Below are 13,126 nucleotides of genomic sequence, written 5' to 3' on the forward strand. Positions count from 1 at the left end.
AGTCTCGATTTCTGGTTCTCCTCCAAATAAACACCGTTCAGTTCTTCACCGATCGCTGCAGCGATCACACGCGGTTTGAATTTCGCTGCTCCACGGGGAGCTCCCAAATCAGCTGATAGCTAAGTGGTTTTTTTTTTTTGTAAATCTTTATTTGAAACGGCAGCTAAGTGGTTTTGTTTTTAATTTTTTTTAAAGGTCAGTGTAACGTTCTCTACCCTTCTTCATTCATATACACCTCATTTGGGGGTCATGCTAGAAGAATTACGTGATCGTACCTAAGAGTTGTGTTTTAATTCAGGAAAGTGACAGTATTGAAACTGACGAAGACTAGCCGGAGGTGCTATCAATCGATCATCTAATCCGTAGGACAGGAAGTCACGATGAGATCAATCAACCTGATCTGCCTTGGGGCGGTCGTTTTAATTGCCAGCGCTTCGCTAACAGGTAAGCCGGTTGACCAACGTTGTTGGTGTTTTGCAGTTGCTGTTTGTTTTAGTTTTGCCTTTTTTGCATGTGCCTTATACCTGTTGTTTAGAGTGTTTTCTAAGAATGAAGAACGAAAACGAAGATTGTTCTCAAGAAATGGTGCTGCAGGTAGAAATGTGTTTGTTCAGAACTCAAATATGAATAACCCAAATCGAAATTTGAAAAAAAAAAAATAAAAAAAATCTTCACGAAGCGGTAAGGCTAAGTCTTCTAGAGGGTTTCGAACGCAAAAGCCCACTTACCTTGGCACGTTTTATCGTGAGGCGCCACCGCCTTGACCTTATCGTGGTTCGAGATCGCGACGAAATGATGTCATCAATTCGATGCGATCGTTTAACAATCTAGACGATTATTTCTCCACTTGCAAAGTTCAGTTCAATAGCAATTGACTTTTCGTTGATTCAATTAGTCAGTAATTGTTATTTATAACCCACCATGAAGGCACTTTGTTGCAGGGAAAAAATGAAGCCTATTAAATTCTTTGAAACCTGCACCGATTCTAGATTATCAGAAGTGTGGCTAACCTTGACCCTCAATCTTCTGGGATTATTTTTGTTTATATATTTTCTTATCAACGGTTTTTACTCTCTATAGACGCGCAATGGTTTGGCAGCAACAAAAAGGACAAGGAGAAGGATCCGAACGTTGCCCTACTTTCGTACGTGCCGGCTGACCCCGATGCTCCTCCTCCACCTCCTGCAACCTCAACAACCACAACTCCGGCTCCAACGACAACCAAGAAGAAGGGCTTCTTCGGAGGACTTTTCGGTGGCGGCAGCAAGAAAGATAAGGAATCAACTTCCACAACAACCACCACAACCACAACAACTCAGGCTCCCACAACTACCACCAAAAAATCTGGAGGCTTCCTAGGTGGTCTTTTCGGAGGAGGCAAGAAGGATAAAACCACAACAACGGTAGCTCCTCCAACGACAAAAACAACCGCCAAGGCTGCTGTAACGATCCCCAGCTCAACGGCCAAATCCGTCTCCGTAACACCGACAGTCGCTTCTAGTCAAAGCACAGCCAAACCAACGACCCCACCTTCAACTACAACTACCCCCAAAACCCCAACCCCAGCCAAGGACGCCTTCCCTCCACTGCCATCAGTCCCAACGACAGCCGCCTCCGCAGCTAAACCTCCCCCAATCCCATCGAAGCCGACCGTCTCCACCCCCAAATCGACCGATGCCTTCCCTCCGCTACCCCCGAAAGCAGGATCTCCAACCCCAGCTCCAACTCCATCCTCCACCACCATTGCCAACGCTTGGAACAAACCGTTGCCGCAGTCTCCGACCGGTGGAAACCGAGTAAGCTTCGTTCCGACGCCACCGACACCTCCGGGAGGTGCCCGACAAGGCACGACTCCTCGAGTGACCGAGGGCAACACCGCTACCGACGAGGAGCTGGCAGCACTGTCCGAGCAGCTCTTTGCCAAAGATAACAGCAATCTGAACAAACATGTTCGAGTTAACTACCAAAGGCAGACGCTGTCGTCGTCCAGTGTAGATGAGGCACCGGAACCGTGAGTATAATATTCTGTATATTAATGTTTATATCTTAAGACAGATCTCCTGAACACGATGACAGCAAGACCTTGCACGAAAAAGTATCATACTGTGCTTCGATGAGAAGGACTAGTTTTTCTGAGAATCCTCGTCGTCTAAGAGCAGCCCAGATGTTTTCGGGGTTCAGTCGAGCAAATGTATTTTCGAAATCAACGAACACCAGCAGAAGAGAGTCCTGGAATTGGCTGATGCAGATGTGGTAAATTCGATTTTCTGTTCGGCCATCTCGGGATACCAAGTGACCTTATGTGCTGGTCGATTGAGGAAGAGCGATTCACCGATCACCATGTTGTTATTGCCACAAAATTCTACAAATAACTCTCCTTTTTCGTTCATCTGTCCTAGACCATGGTGCCCCATGATGCGCTCAAGGTCGTTCCCAGCAAACATAAAATCGCATTAAAAATGACAACTCAAGTCGCGTTACTGCGAATCGTAATTCCAACTAACGCAAGTAAAAGGTCGTTAAAATCGTTACTCGAAGACGGATTAAATTGTTTAAATCGGATATGATTAAAAGTCCACTAAAAATCAGATGGTGTATTTGCAAGAATTGCCCAATAACAGAGGCAGCAAATATTGTCGCTGGCAACGGTTCGCATGCGTTGAGAGGAAAAATGTGTGCTCTCTTGCATTCCTTCAGTATGTATGTATGTCGGGTCCAGGACGGTTCAAGCCTTTAAAACCCCTCAGATGACCACCCAATTCCGGTTTTCGGGTCCGAAAAATAAATAAGACGGCGACTAGATTACAATTTCTTCTTTTTCGCACTTTTCGCGACACCGAATTACTGCACGGTTCGTTGAGTACTGTCCTAGTCGGCACGACACTTGCGAACTAGGTGTACGAGAGGAAATCCAAAAGTTCATATACTCTTAATCTACACTTGATCGATTTTTCTAGGGATGATCAATCCGACAATCGGCCACCCTGACCATCATCCGGCCCGGATGATGTTACTCCTTGCTCATCAACTTCTTGGGAATCGTCACTAACTTCATCCTCGTCGTTCATCAGGAACCTTTTCATGTACTCAGCACATGTTGAAGTTCTGTTGGGGCCTTCATGGAAACCCACTCTCTCGACGTCGTATCTATTGTTTCGTTTTTTCTTTATCACGCGGTACGGACCCAGGAACTTCCTCGCGATTTTAAGATGGTTACCAAATTGAGTACGATTAATCGCAACCAAATCTCCAACGTAGTAATCTTCGGCTTCCTTCCGATTCTTGTCATAATGTTTCTTCATCTGTTGCTGAGCTTTTGAAATGTGTAATTTTGCCGCTTCCCTTTCTACGCTTCTTGCATCATCAAAACATTGAACAAGTTCTTGCTCTACGATTTCTGCTAGCTTCACATCTTGACGAGAGCGCATGGTAGTTCCAAATAGCAACTGAAATGGGCTGCGGTTAATGCTACGCTGGAATGTGTTGTTAATAAAACGCTGAAGGGGTGCAACATGGTGAAACCACTTCTCAGGATTCTCTATTGCCATTTTTGTTAAAGCAGGCACAATGATTCCGTTGATTCTCTCAACCTGTCCGTTACCGCGAGGGACACCCGTAGTGGATAGGATGTGCTCTATTCCCTCGTCTTCACAGAAACTTTGAAATTGAGACGAGGTAAACGCAGCTCCACGATCGGACACAATCCTTGCAGGATTTCCGAAAGTAATTTGTTGCAGCTCCAATTTACGCAAGACTTCATCCGTCGTTGTGGATTTCACTGGATAAAGCCAGACAAATTTCGTAAAAGCGTCCACGACAACAAACAAGTAGCGATAGTTCATTTTGGATGCTGTCATCGGCCCGAGGTGATCAACATGGTAAGTGGATAGAGGGAAATCTTCTTTGGGAATTGGGTACAACAATCCTTCCTTTTTCCCAGCTTTTCGTGTGGCCAATATACAAGGAATGCAACTCTTGACCACTTTATCAAGTCTTGAATCTATGTTGTCGATCCAATATTCACGAGAGAGCAAATCTTTCATTTTTCTGGCACCAAAATGACCCTGCTCGTGCGCCTGCCGAAGTACACTGCTCTGCATGCTCCCAGGAATCACCAAGAGTTTTGCTCCTTCATGTTGTCTGTAGAGGACCCCATGATCCAAAAAATACTCCCCGTAAGGTTCCGTTTCTAACAACTTCATGATTGCGTTCAGCTTTTCATCCATTTTCTGGTTGGCTTTTACTTGCTCGATTACACTTTTTTCGATGAAATACACTGCCGGAGTTCGGCTCAAGGCGTCCACGTGCCTCATCTGCATTCCTGGTCTATGCTCCAACTTGTAGTCAAACTCTCCCAATAGCAGTGCCCACCCAGCAATTCTTGGTGAAATATCTCGTTTTTCCATAGTCATCTTAAAAGCCGCACAATCAGTGACTATTTTGAATGGAATTCCAAGTAAATACACCCGAAGCTTTTTGAGTGCAGATACAATCGCCAAGACTTCCAACTCATAGCTTGAGTAGTTTTTTTCAGCTGGTGACGTTTTCCGACTATAATAGTAGACGGGATGCAACTTATCATCTTCCACACTTCTTTGAAGCAGAATAGCGCCATACCCCTGTTTGCTAGCATCCGTGTGCAACTCTGTAACGGCCTGTGGTTGGTACAGAGCTAACGCTGGCCGAGAACATAATGCAGTTTTAAGTTCTTGGACCGCGGCCAACTGTTCGGGCCCCATAACGAACACAGCATCCTTTTTGAGCAGATCAGTTAAGGGTTTAGCGATTATCGAGTAACGTGCAATAAATTTCCGAAAGTAACCAGTCAATCCAAGAAAGCGCTGGATATCCTTGAAGTTTTGAAGGTTTGGGAAGCTTGTAACTGCATGGATCTTAGTTTCAGAAGGTTTAATGGATCCTTCTTCCACATCATAACCCAAGTATTGGATGTTCTTTTTCAAAAATTGGCACTTATTCCACTTGATTTTTAAGCCGTTTTGTTCTGCCACCTTCAAAACTTTCTGCAATTTGGTAAAAGCTTCCTCCTCATCTTTGGCTGATATCAAAAGGTCGTCTATATATACCACTACGGTTTTTCCTCAATCAGTTCTCGAAATATATCGTGGATATAACGTTGGAATACCGTAGGTGATGTGCTTAATCCGAATGGAGTATACAGAAATTCAAACTGACCAGATGGTGTGACGAAAGATATAAATTTCCTGCTTTTTTCTTCCATCGGAACATGAAAAAATCCGTTCTCAAGATCCAGCGTCGTGAAAACATTTGCTTCCTGAAGATCATCTAGGATGTCTTCGATCAATGGCAGAGGGAAATGATCACGCACGAGAACTTTGTTAAGACGTCTATAATCCACGCAAAGCCTTCTGGAACCGTCTTTTTTATACGCAAGCACTATCGGTGAACTAAAGTCGGAGGTACTTGGCTGAATGATGCCTTCTTTCAGCCACTGATTTATTTGTATTTGGACTATTTCTTTTTCGAGTGGTGCTAGACGTCGAGGCAACTGCTGAATGGGGGTTTCATCTCTCAGCACAATTTTATGCTGCACTCTGGTTTCCTTTTTGTACTCAGGGCAATAACCGTCGACCAACTGCTTGACTTTTTCCCGCAAAACGCAATCCACAATATGAACATAGGGATCATCGGTGTCCAATGATGATGAGATACGATGAACAAACTGTTCATCATTGGGGAAAAATTTGGAACCACTCACTGACACACTCACATCACCATGCAGAAGGAGGTTACGCCCGAGCAGAATCTTCATGTCGAAATCATCATTGCTGAGTACACTAAACTTCAGGATCATCACTGTTCCGTCAATATCCACTTGCAGCATACAGGTTCCCATAGTCCATACGGGTCCACTTATAGTCTTGAGTTCTTGTTTTTCACTGTGGTTGAGCTGTGATCCCATTTCTTCAAGAAAGTCAAATCGCACTAGGGAAACAGCTGCACCACAGTCGAAGAACGCCTCGGTTTGGATCGAGTTCACGATTACGGTTAAATAAGTTCCATTTTTTACAACCGATTTATCGCCGCACAAATTCACTTCATTTTTCTTCGGGCAATCCCTCATTAAATGCCCCGGAAGTTTGCAATTATAACACACTTTCGGTTCTCCAGGACGCGCAGCAAACGAGCCAGTAACCCTCCCTTGTTTCTTCGCACCGCTTCGCTCATCCCCGGTCGCAACAAGAATTTGTTTATTTGATTTTGCATTTTGATAAATTCGCAGTTTTTCCTTGAATTCATCAACGGTTTTGGCACCATACAAAATAGTTTTTTCAGGTCGATAATCAACTATTCCGTTTACTGTGTGCGCTATGATCGATTCAGCGTCCAAATCTGCTTTCGATCCCAACTCGCGCATCAACAGATAGTATTCGGTGACGGACTCCGATTGGAGCTTTTTACGATTGCGCAACTTTTCATGAACAACTGCACTATTTTCAACGCAATCGAATTCACGGATAAGAAAATTTTACATTGCTTCCCAATTCGTAACGTGACGGACCGTATTCAATGACGACCTCGCGAGACCGGTTAACTTTTTCTTTGCCACCACATACTTCCGAAGCTCCGACAAACCGATGGAGTCTGCCATTTCTTCGAAGTCGAAGATCCATTTCCGAACAGAATAGTAATCTGTGCCAGAAAATTCATTGAATGCAGACTCAACTTCTGCAACTGTGAGCCTCGCAGCTTCATACGTTGCATTGTTTACACGATCGGCGTCAATTTCCCCAGAAGCACTTTCATTCCAAAGGCACTCGTTCTCACTTCTAGCTCTTTCTTCATGATCACTTGGTGTCAAGCTAGGTTGTGTTCACGGATAACGTTGCGGGGTACTCAAACCGGTAGGCGTATGCGCACGCAAACGCAAATCTTCAATTACACCGTGTAGCCGAGTATTCTCCATGCGTAAATCACTCATTTCATTTCTGATCTCTTGCAGTTGGTGCGTCATATTGGCAAGAGAAGTGTTAGAGTAGTTTAGCTGATCTATGAGACGAGCGAAATCTTCACCATTTGGACTCCAGCGTGGAAGAGGGTATTGCGGAGAACCAGGAGGTCCGTTGAACCCAAACGGGTACATAGTAGTTGTGATAATCAAACGGGTTGTGTGTGCAGCCTCGACAAAAGATTTACGCGCCACGTTTTCCCGCCCTTTTCAACACAAGCCGATATCACACTTTATATAGCTGAACTGAGATCACTTTTGCCTCGAATTGCTGTTGCCACTAAAAATCAGTAATTTTCACAATAAAACTGACTATAAAGTTTTCTCACGTTCAGATTAAACTGTTCTGCAAAAAAATCAACTTTTCTAGTTGGTCGTTCTTTTGCCGTTCATACTCAACTTATTGCGGAAAGAAAGTTCTGATGGGTCACGAGGTTCCCGGACGAGCCCCCAAATTTGTCGGGTCCAGGACGGTTCAAGCCTTAAAAACCCCTCAGATGACCACCCAATTCCGGTTTTCGGGTCCGAAAAATAAATAAGACGGCGACTAGATTACAATTTCTTCTATTTCGCACTTTTCGCGACACCGAATTACTGTACGGTTCGTTGAGTACTGTCCTAGTCGGCACGACACTTGCGAACTAGGTGTACGAAAGGAAATCCAAAAGTTCATATACTCTTAATCTACACTTGATCGATTTTTCTAGGGATGATCAATCCGACATGTATATGGTGTCGAAATCGTATACTCTTATCGCTTAAGCCAGAAGTTGAAAATTTGTATGTATATTGCTTTTACTTTGGTAGGTAAATGCTGTTTTTTCGAGTTTCATACGATTATTCTATAATGTATATGAAACGTGCAACAAAGTTGTTGAGAAATATGCCTACAAAAATGTTTGCGGGGTGTCGGAGCTAATGTTGAAGTCACCTAAGTGGATTAGGATGTCACCCTTCGAAATTTTCTCAACTACGCCGTTCAGTTGGCTGTAAAACTGCTCTTTCTCCTGCAAATCGGCAACGTCTGTTGGCGCATAACACTGGACCATTGTAAGGTTTCTTACCCGTGTTCTAAATCTGGCTACGATTATAATTTTGTTCATCGGTTTCCATCTCATGAGGGCCGCAGGAGCCTACAGGCTTAACAGGAAACCAACTCCTCGTTTCCGAGTAGCGTGTTCTCATCGTATGCCAGAGTAAAACAGGACTTGACTTGAGTTCTCCAGTGTTAGGCCAACGGACTTCGATCAGACCCAAAATTTCAAGCTTGAAGCGGCTAGCTTCTCTAGCAAGTTAAGCCAGCTTGCCTGGTTGAGCAAGAGTTAAAACCTTCGAAGATCCTCGATAATAACGGCTAGATTCCCGAAACCACTGCGAATAGTACCACCACCTCATCTTTCCCCGGAAGCATCTCCTCAACTTGGCCTCAGATCCAGCTGTTCCGTTTCTTGTCGTCGACCATGAAAACTAGATCTCTACGTTCGGTTTGGTTTATGTGAACCATTTAGTGCGCCTAGCAATCGTCGGAAGGTACTCCTTCAGCCAACGTTTCCAAAAGCCGTCAAAAATTGGACTAGGTTTCAGCTACTACGGAGACTCTCGAGAGCACTTGTAAGATTTAAAGACGGTTATTTGACCCCATTTGAACTTCCCAACAAAAAAAGGTTGAAAGTAACCGCTTCTTGGTTCGAGGTGTCTAAAGGTATGCAAGTCAAGGGTCTGCTGTCTAGTGGTCTAATTGTTTCAAAAGTTTCTTCATCGAGAACTCTCTGTACGTCGTAAAACACTCAAGCGCTGTTTTTACCGAGCGAAAAAGCCTTTCCTATACACCACCGGTGTGTTGTGCTCATGGGGGATTAAAGTACTAAAGTATAAGCGTTTGTAAACGATGTAGCGTATTGTTGATTAATGTCCTGTAGTTGAGCACGAAACTCTTTTGCGGCTCCTCGGGAGTTAGTCCCGTTATCCGAACAAATCTTTATGGGGGCTCCTCTGCAAGCGATGAATCTTCGAATGCACATCTTACAAGACATGGTAAATAAGCTGTGGGCAACTTCCATGTAAATTGCTCGAAGTCAGGCACGTGAAAAGTGCCACTCAACGTTTTACGTGAGAGCGATCAACCTTAACCATCAGGGGCCCGACATAATCCAGACCAACTTAAGAGAAAAGTCTCTGGAAGCCAACCAGAGTTGTGCCATCTATGGTTGAACTGGATAACCGTTGCGAGCTTTGCACCACTGACACCTGCCGGCGAAGATACGAATTGGTCTTCGTATCCCAGGTGTGACACTTCAGCATTGCACACGGGGCGAATCATCCAGCGCTAGCAAATGGCCCCGAGCCGAACGCTATAAACACTACTGGACGAATGAGGACCGAAGGTGAGCGCGCCTAAACGCGAGAGGCTCTGTCAACTGACAGCTGCTTGCAGTGTTGCCAAATATCCTTTTGTGTCGGCCGCGGCCGTGTCCGACCCCACACCAGGTACGTAAAAGCCTTGACGAAACTTGTTCAAGACTATTTCGGCTAGGTAGTACAGGAACTGTCGCTGATAATAATCTACAATAATAAACTCCTTCTTCACTGATGTGAGCTGATAATTTGTATAGCGGACTGGCGATCTGCACTACCCCTGCAAGCTATCCATTTCTGCTTCTCTTGAACACGGCCAACTGTTGCTCAAGGTATTCTAAAGGTTGGGCGCCTATGGGTAAACGGCCGTTTTTTGGACATGTCAAAGCGAGTCATGTACGCGAAAGTTTGTAGCAGTCGTGCCCACTGCGAAAAGCAAGCTATGACGATAACCAACTCCAAAGCCATATGGTGATGGAGACATGTTGACCGCATTTCTTCGTTCTGTTTAGATGGTTTCCACTTTTGTTCTAGCCAGAATTCTAGGGGATCACAGAGAAATTCTGGTCCACGGAACCATCGGCTGTTTACGTTGAAACATAGACCTTGCCCCCACTCAGTCGCTTCATCGCCTACATTATTTTGTGAACCTCTCGGCGATCTCTCATATCTCCCCGATACAGCATGCAACATAAGCATTATACTTGCGAGCGTCGAAGTGGATCCAGTAAAGCACAGTTGCCGAGTCGGTCCAAAAAATCTTTTGAAGGTAGATAGTTTCACCGGAGCAACTTCAACCTTCGCTCCTACGAGTAAACAATGTGGAGCACCTCTTTCGTAGTAGCGAAAGTATCCTACACATGCATACGCTTCCTCGACGATGCATCGACAAATTTATAAAGCCAAGTTGGATGACAGTTTTCTGGAATGGCGGTATCGAAGTAAGCTCGAGGAATCCGTATGTGACCCAGGTTTGTTCATTCCACATGCAGCGTAACTTCCATTAACTTTAGATGACGATCTTCCCGAGAATAATCAACTATGCGGATCGAACAGGCTGAACTTAACTGAAAATTGCGGATATCGAATCCACCCTGTTCATGCACAAACTTCACTTTTTTGATCAGCTTAATATTTTCCTCTTCATGGTCTCTGCTATCTAGGTAATGGACTATTGCTTAAATAAATCACCCATGATCGAAATTGATCTTCATCAGGTAGAATTGGATATCTCCATACACTTCTGATTCACCGGGTCTAAAAGTGTCGCGGGATTCTTCCTGTATGTACAGAAAACTCCCGTGGCTATCAGCCGATGTGTGCTTCGTAATTTGTATCTGTTGCCCTCTTCCTCTAGGGCAAAAATCCAGGCCGCTCTCCGGAATGGTTGTTTCGACAGTGCTACACTCACAAGAAGATGTCTCTAACTAGTCTTTGGACCATGGCAGTTCGATATAATCCAGGCCCATGAGTCGATGACTTTGAAAGCACTTTTACAATAAAAGGTATTTGACATACGCGCCAAAATTTAAGTGATTATTTACCATTACTCCGAGGTTTTCCAGCTGCTGTTTCGAAGAGGTCATGTATCCTCTAACAGTAATTTCCATGTACAGTACAACTCTTTTGTTTGTCAGGTGCAGAATCTCGGATTAATGATGGCTCACTCCATCTTCATACTGACTCTCTCTAAAGGGTGTCCACGATTAAATTGCCACACACAAAATTGATTCGAAAAACTCGGGTTTTCATCCGATTGTCATCAAATGTTCAGGGATTGAAAAATAACTATTATACGTCATTTTACCATTTTACTCGAATTTTATTAACAGTCCATACGCAAAGTCCCGCACCTTGGCCTTAACCCTGGCCATAAGAATCTGCACAACCAGTGAATCAACCGTGTTTTGCATGTAAATCCATACTTTCTTCAGTTCCTCAACTGTTTTCGCCACCTTAGGTCGTTTCAAAAGGTGCTGCTTCATAATCGCCCAGTACTTCTCGATGGGACGGGGCTCCGGAGTGTTGGGAAGGTTGAACATTTTCGGCACGAAATTGACCTTATTGACCGCATACCACTTAAGCACGTCCTTGAAGTAGTGGCAAGAGTCCAAACCCAGCCAGAAGATTGTTGGGACGCTGTGGGCCTTCAGGAGAGGAAGCAGCTGCTTCTGTAGGCACTCTTTAATGTCCGTTCATCGTGTCCTGGGTCACGAAAGGCGAACTCTGCTTCCCGCACGTGCAGATGGCTTGCCAAACCAGGAATTTATTCGCAAATTTGGACATTTTCTGAGTGCGGACATGCTCCGAAATGCTGAACTTATCCTTGGCCGTGAAAAACAGGTTGCCGGGGATTTGTTTAAAGTCGGCTTTAACATATGTTTCATCGTCCATGATGTAGCATTCAACTTTCGTCAGCATTTTGAGGTACAACTTCCTGGCACGGGTTTTGGCAGACATGTTCTGCTTCTCGTCGCGATTAGGGGCCTTTTGTACCTTGAACGTTCGAAGCCCAGACTTAGCTTTGGCCTTCTGGACTAAACTTCGGCTAAAGTGCAGCTTCTTAGCCACGTCCCGAACGGAGGCGTACGGGTTTCGGCCCCAACTACGCGGTTGTGATTTTTGGTGTTGTACGGAATACTTTTTCCTTCACTTTTGGGCTTCCGATCGGTGGTCAATCGTTCCTCAAACCACTTAATCACTCGCGACACCGTGGAATTCGCGATCCCCAACGTTTTAACGATGGAAAGATGCGAGAGATCATTGTTCTAGTGATGAATGCGCAAAATTTTATCACGCACGAGCTGTTCTTTCGACTCCATAGCCGCTAGCTTTGAAACCAGGACTTTAAAACTTGCAGCATGTAAACAATGCACTATGTACTAAATCCACCCAAATTTTCATTAAATTCTAGCCAACGCACAATGGGGAAAAAAGTGTACAAACCGCGAAGAAATTCAATATCTTTCGTGCTACATGAGCCAAATCTATGAAAGTATACTTTCCTTTTGCGAAAATTTCCGGAGAATCGATTGGACATAGTTTCAAACGCCACACAAGCTTACGAACGGAGATGTAGTGCCTTTTTAACCCCTTATTCCCCTATATTTTGTAAACATACCAGAAAAACACTAATTCGAACCAGAGAATTTTGAATGAAAACAGACCTATCGTGTGTAATTTTTCCTGAGGAATCGAATAAAGGCTGTTCTGGCCTCCGCACGCTTCAGAAAATGGAGTTATGGCTGTTTTTACCCTCAATTCCCCTATATTTTTCAATTATTTCAGGAAAAAGCTTATTCGAACTTGAAAATTTTGAACCAAATGGGTTGTATTTTGTGTGATTTTTTCCGAGAAATCGAATGAATGCTGTTTGAGCCCCCGCACGCTTTAGAAAATGGAGTTATGGCTGTTTTACCCTAAATTCCCCTCAATTTTTCAAATTGCTAAGAAAAAGCATGTTCGGACTTGAAAATTTTGAATCTTTTGGGACGTATCTTGTGTAATTTTTTCCGAGGAATCCAATAAAGGCTGTTTGAGCCACCGCACGCTTCGGAAAATGAAGTTATGGCTGTTTTTACCCTCAATTCCCCTACATTTTTCAATAATTTAAGAAAAAAGCATGTTCGGACTTGAAAAATTTGAACCAAATGTAATGAATAATATGTGATTTTTTCTGAGGAATCCAACGAAGCCTATTTGAGACACCGCACGGATTAAGAACAGGAGTTATGGCTGTTTTACCCTTAATTGCCCAACATTTTTGAAATAGCTCAGAAAAAG

At 44.1% G+C, this 13,126-nt stretch overlaps 1 protein-coding gene across 2 annotated transcripts in view; it reads left to right on the forward strand.

Annotated features, from left to right (window-relative positions):
- Nucleotides 1-13,126, forward strand: part of LOC129754525 (endoribonuclease CG2145-like) — an 18,891-nt gene continuing 5,765 nt past the window's right edge. The window contains exons 1-4 of one of the 2 annotated variants that reach the window (XM_055750653.1): nucleotides 1-117; nucleotides 162-195; nucleotides 299-444; nucleotides 1,081-2,011. In XM_055750653.1, the coding sequence (XP_055606628.1) occupies nucleotides 381-444; nucleotides 1,081-2,011 (995 nt within the window). In that variant the 5' untranslated portion in view covers nucleotides 1-117; nucleotides 162-195; nucleotides 299-380. Of the gene's footprint in view, nucleotides 445-1,080; nucleotides 2,012-13,126 lie in introns of both variants that reach the window. The other variant, XM_055750655.1, reaches the window with a different exon arrangement.

The sequence above is a fragment of the Uranotaenia lowii genome, chromosome 3, assembly GCF_029784155.1.
Source record: "Uranotaenia lowii strain MFRU-FL chromosome 3, ASM2978415v1, whole genome shotgun sequence".
Lineage (NCBI taxonomy): Eukaryota > Metazoa > Arthropoda > Insecta > Diptera > Culicidae > Uranotaenia > Uranotaenia lowii.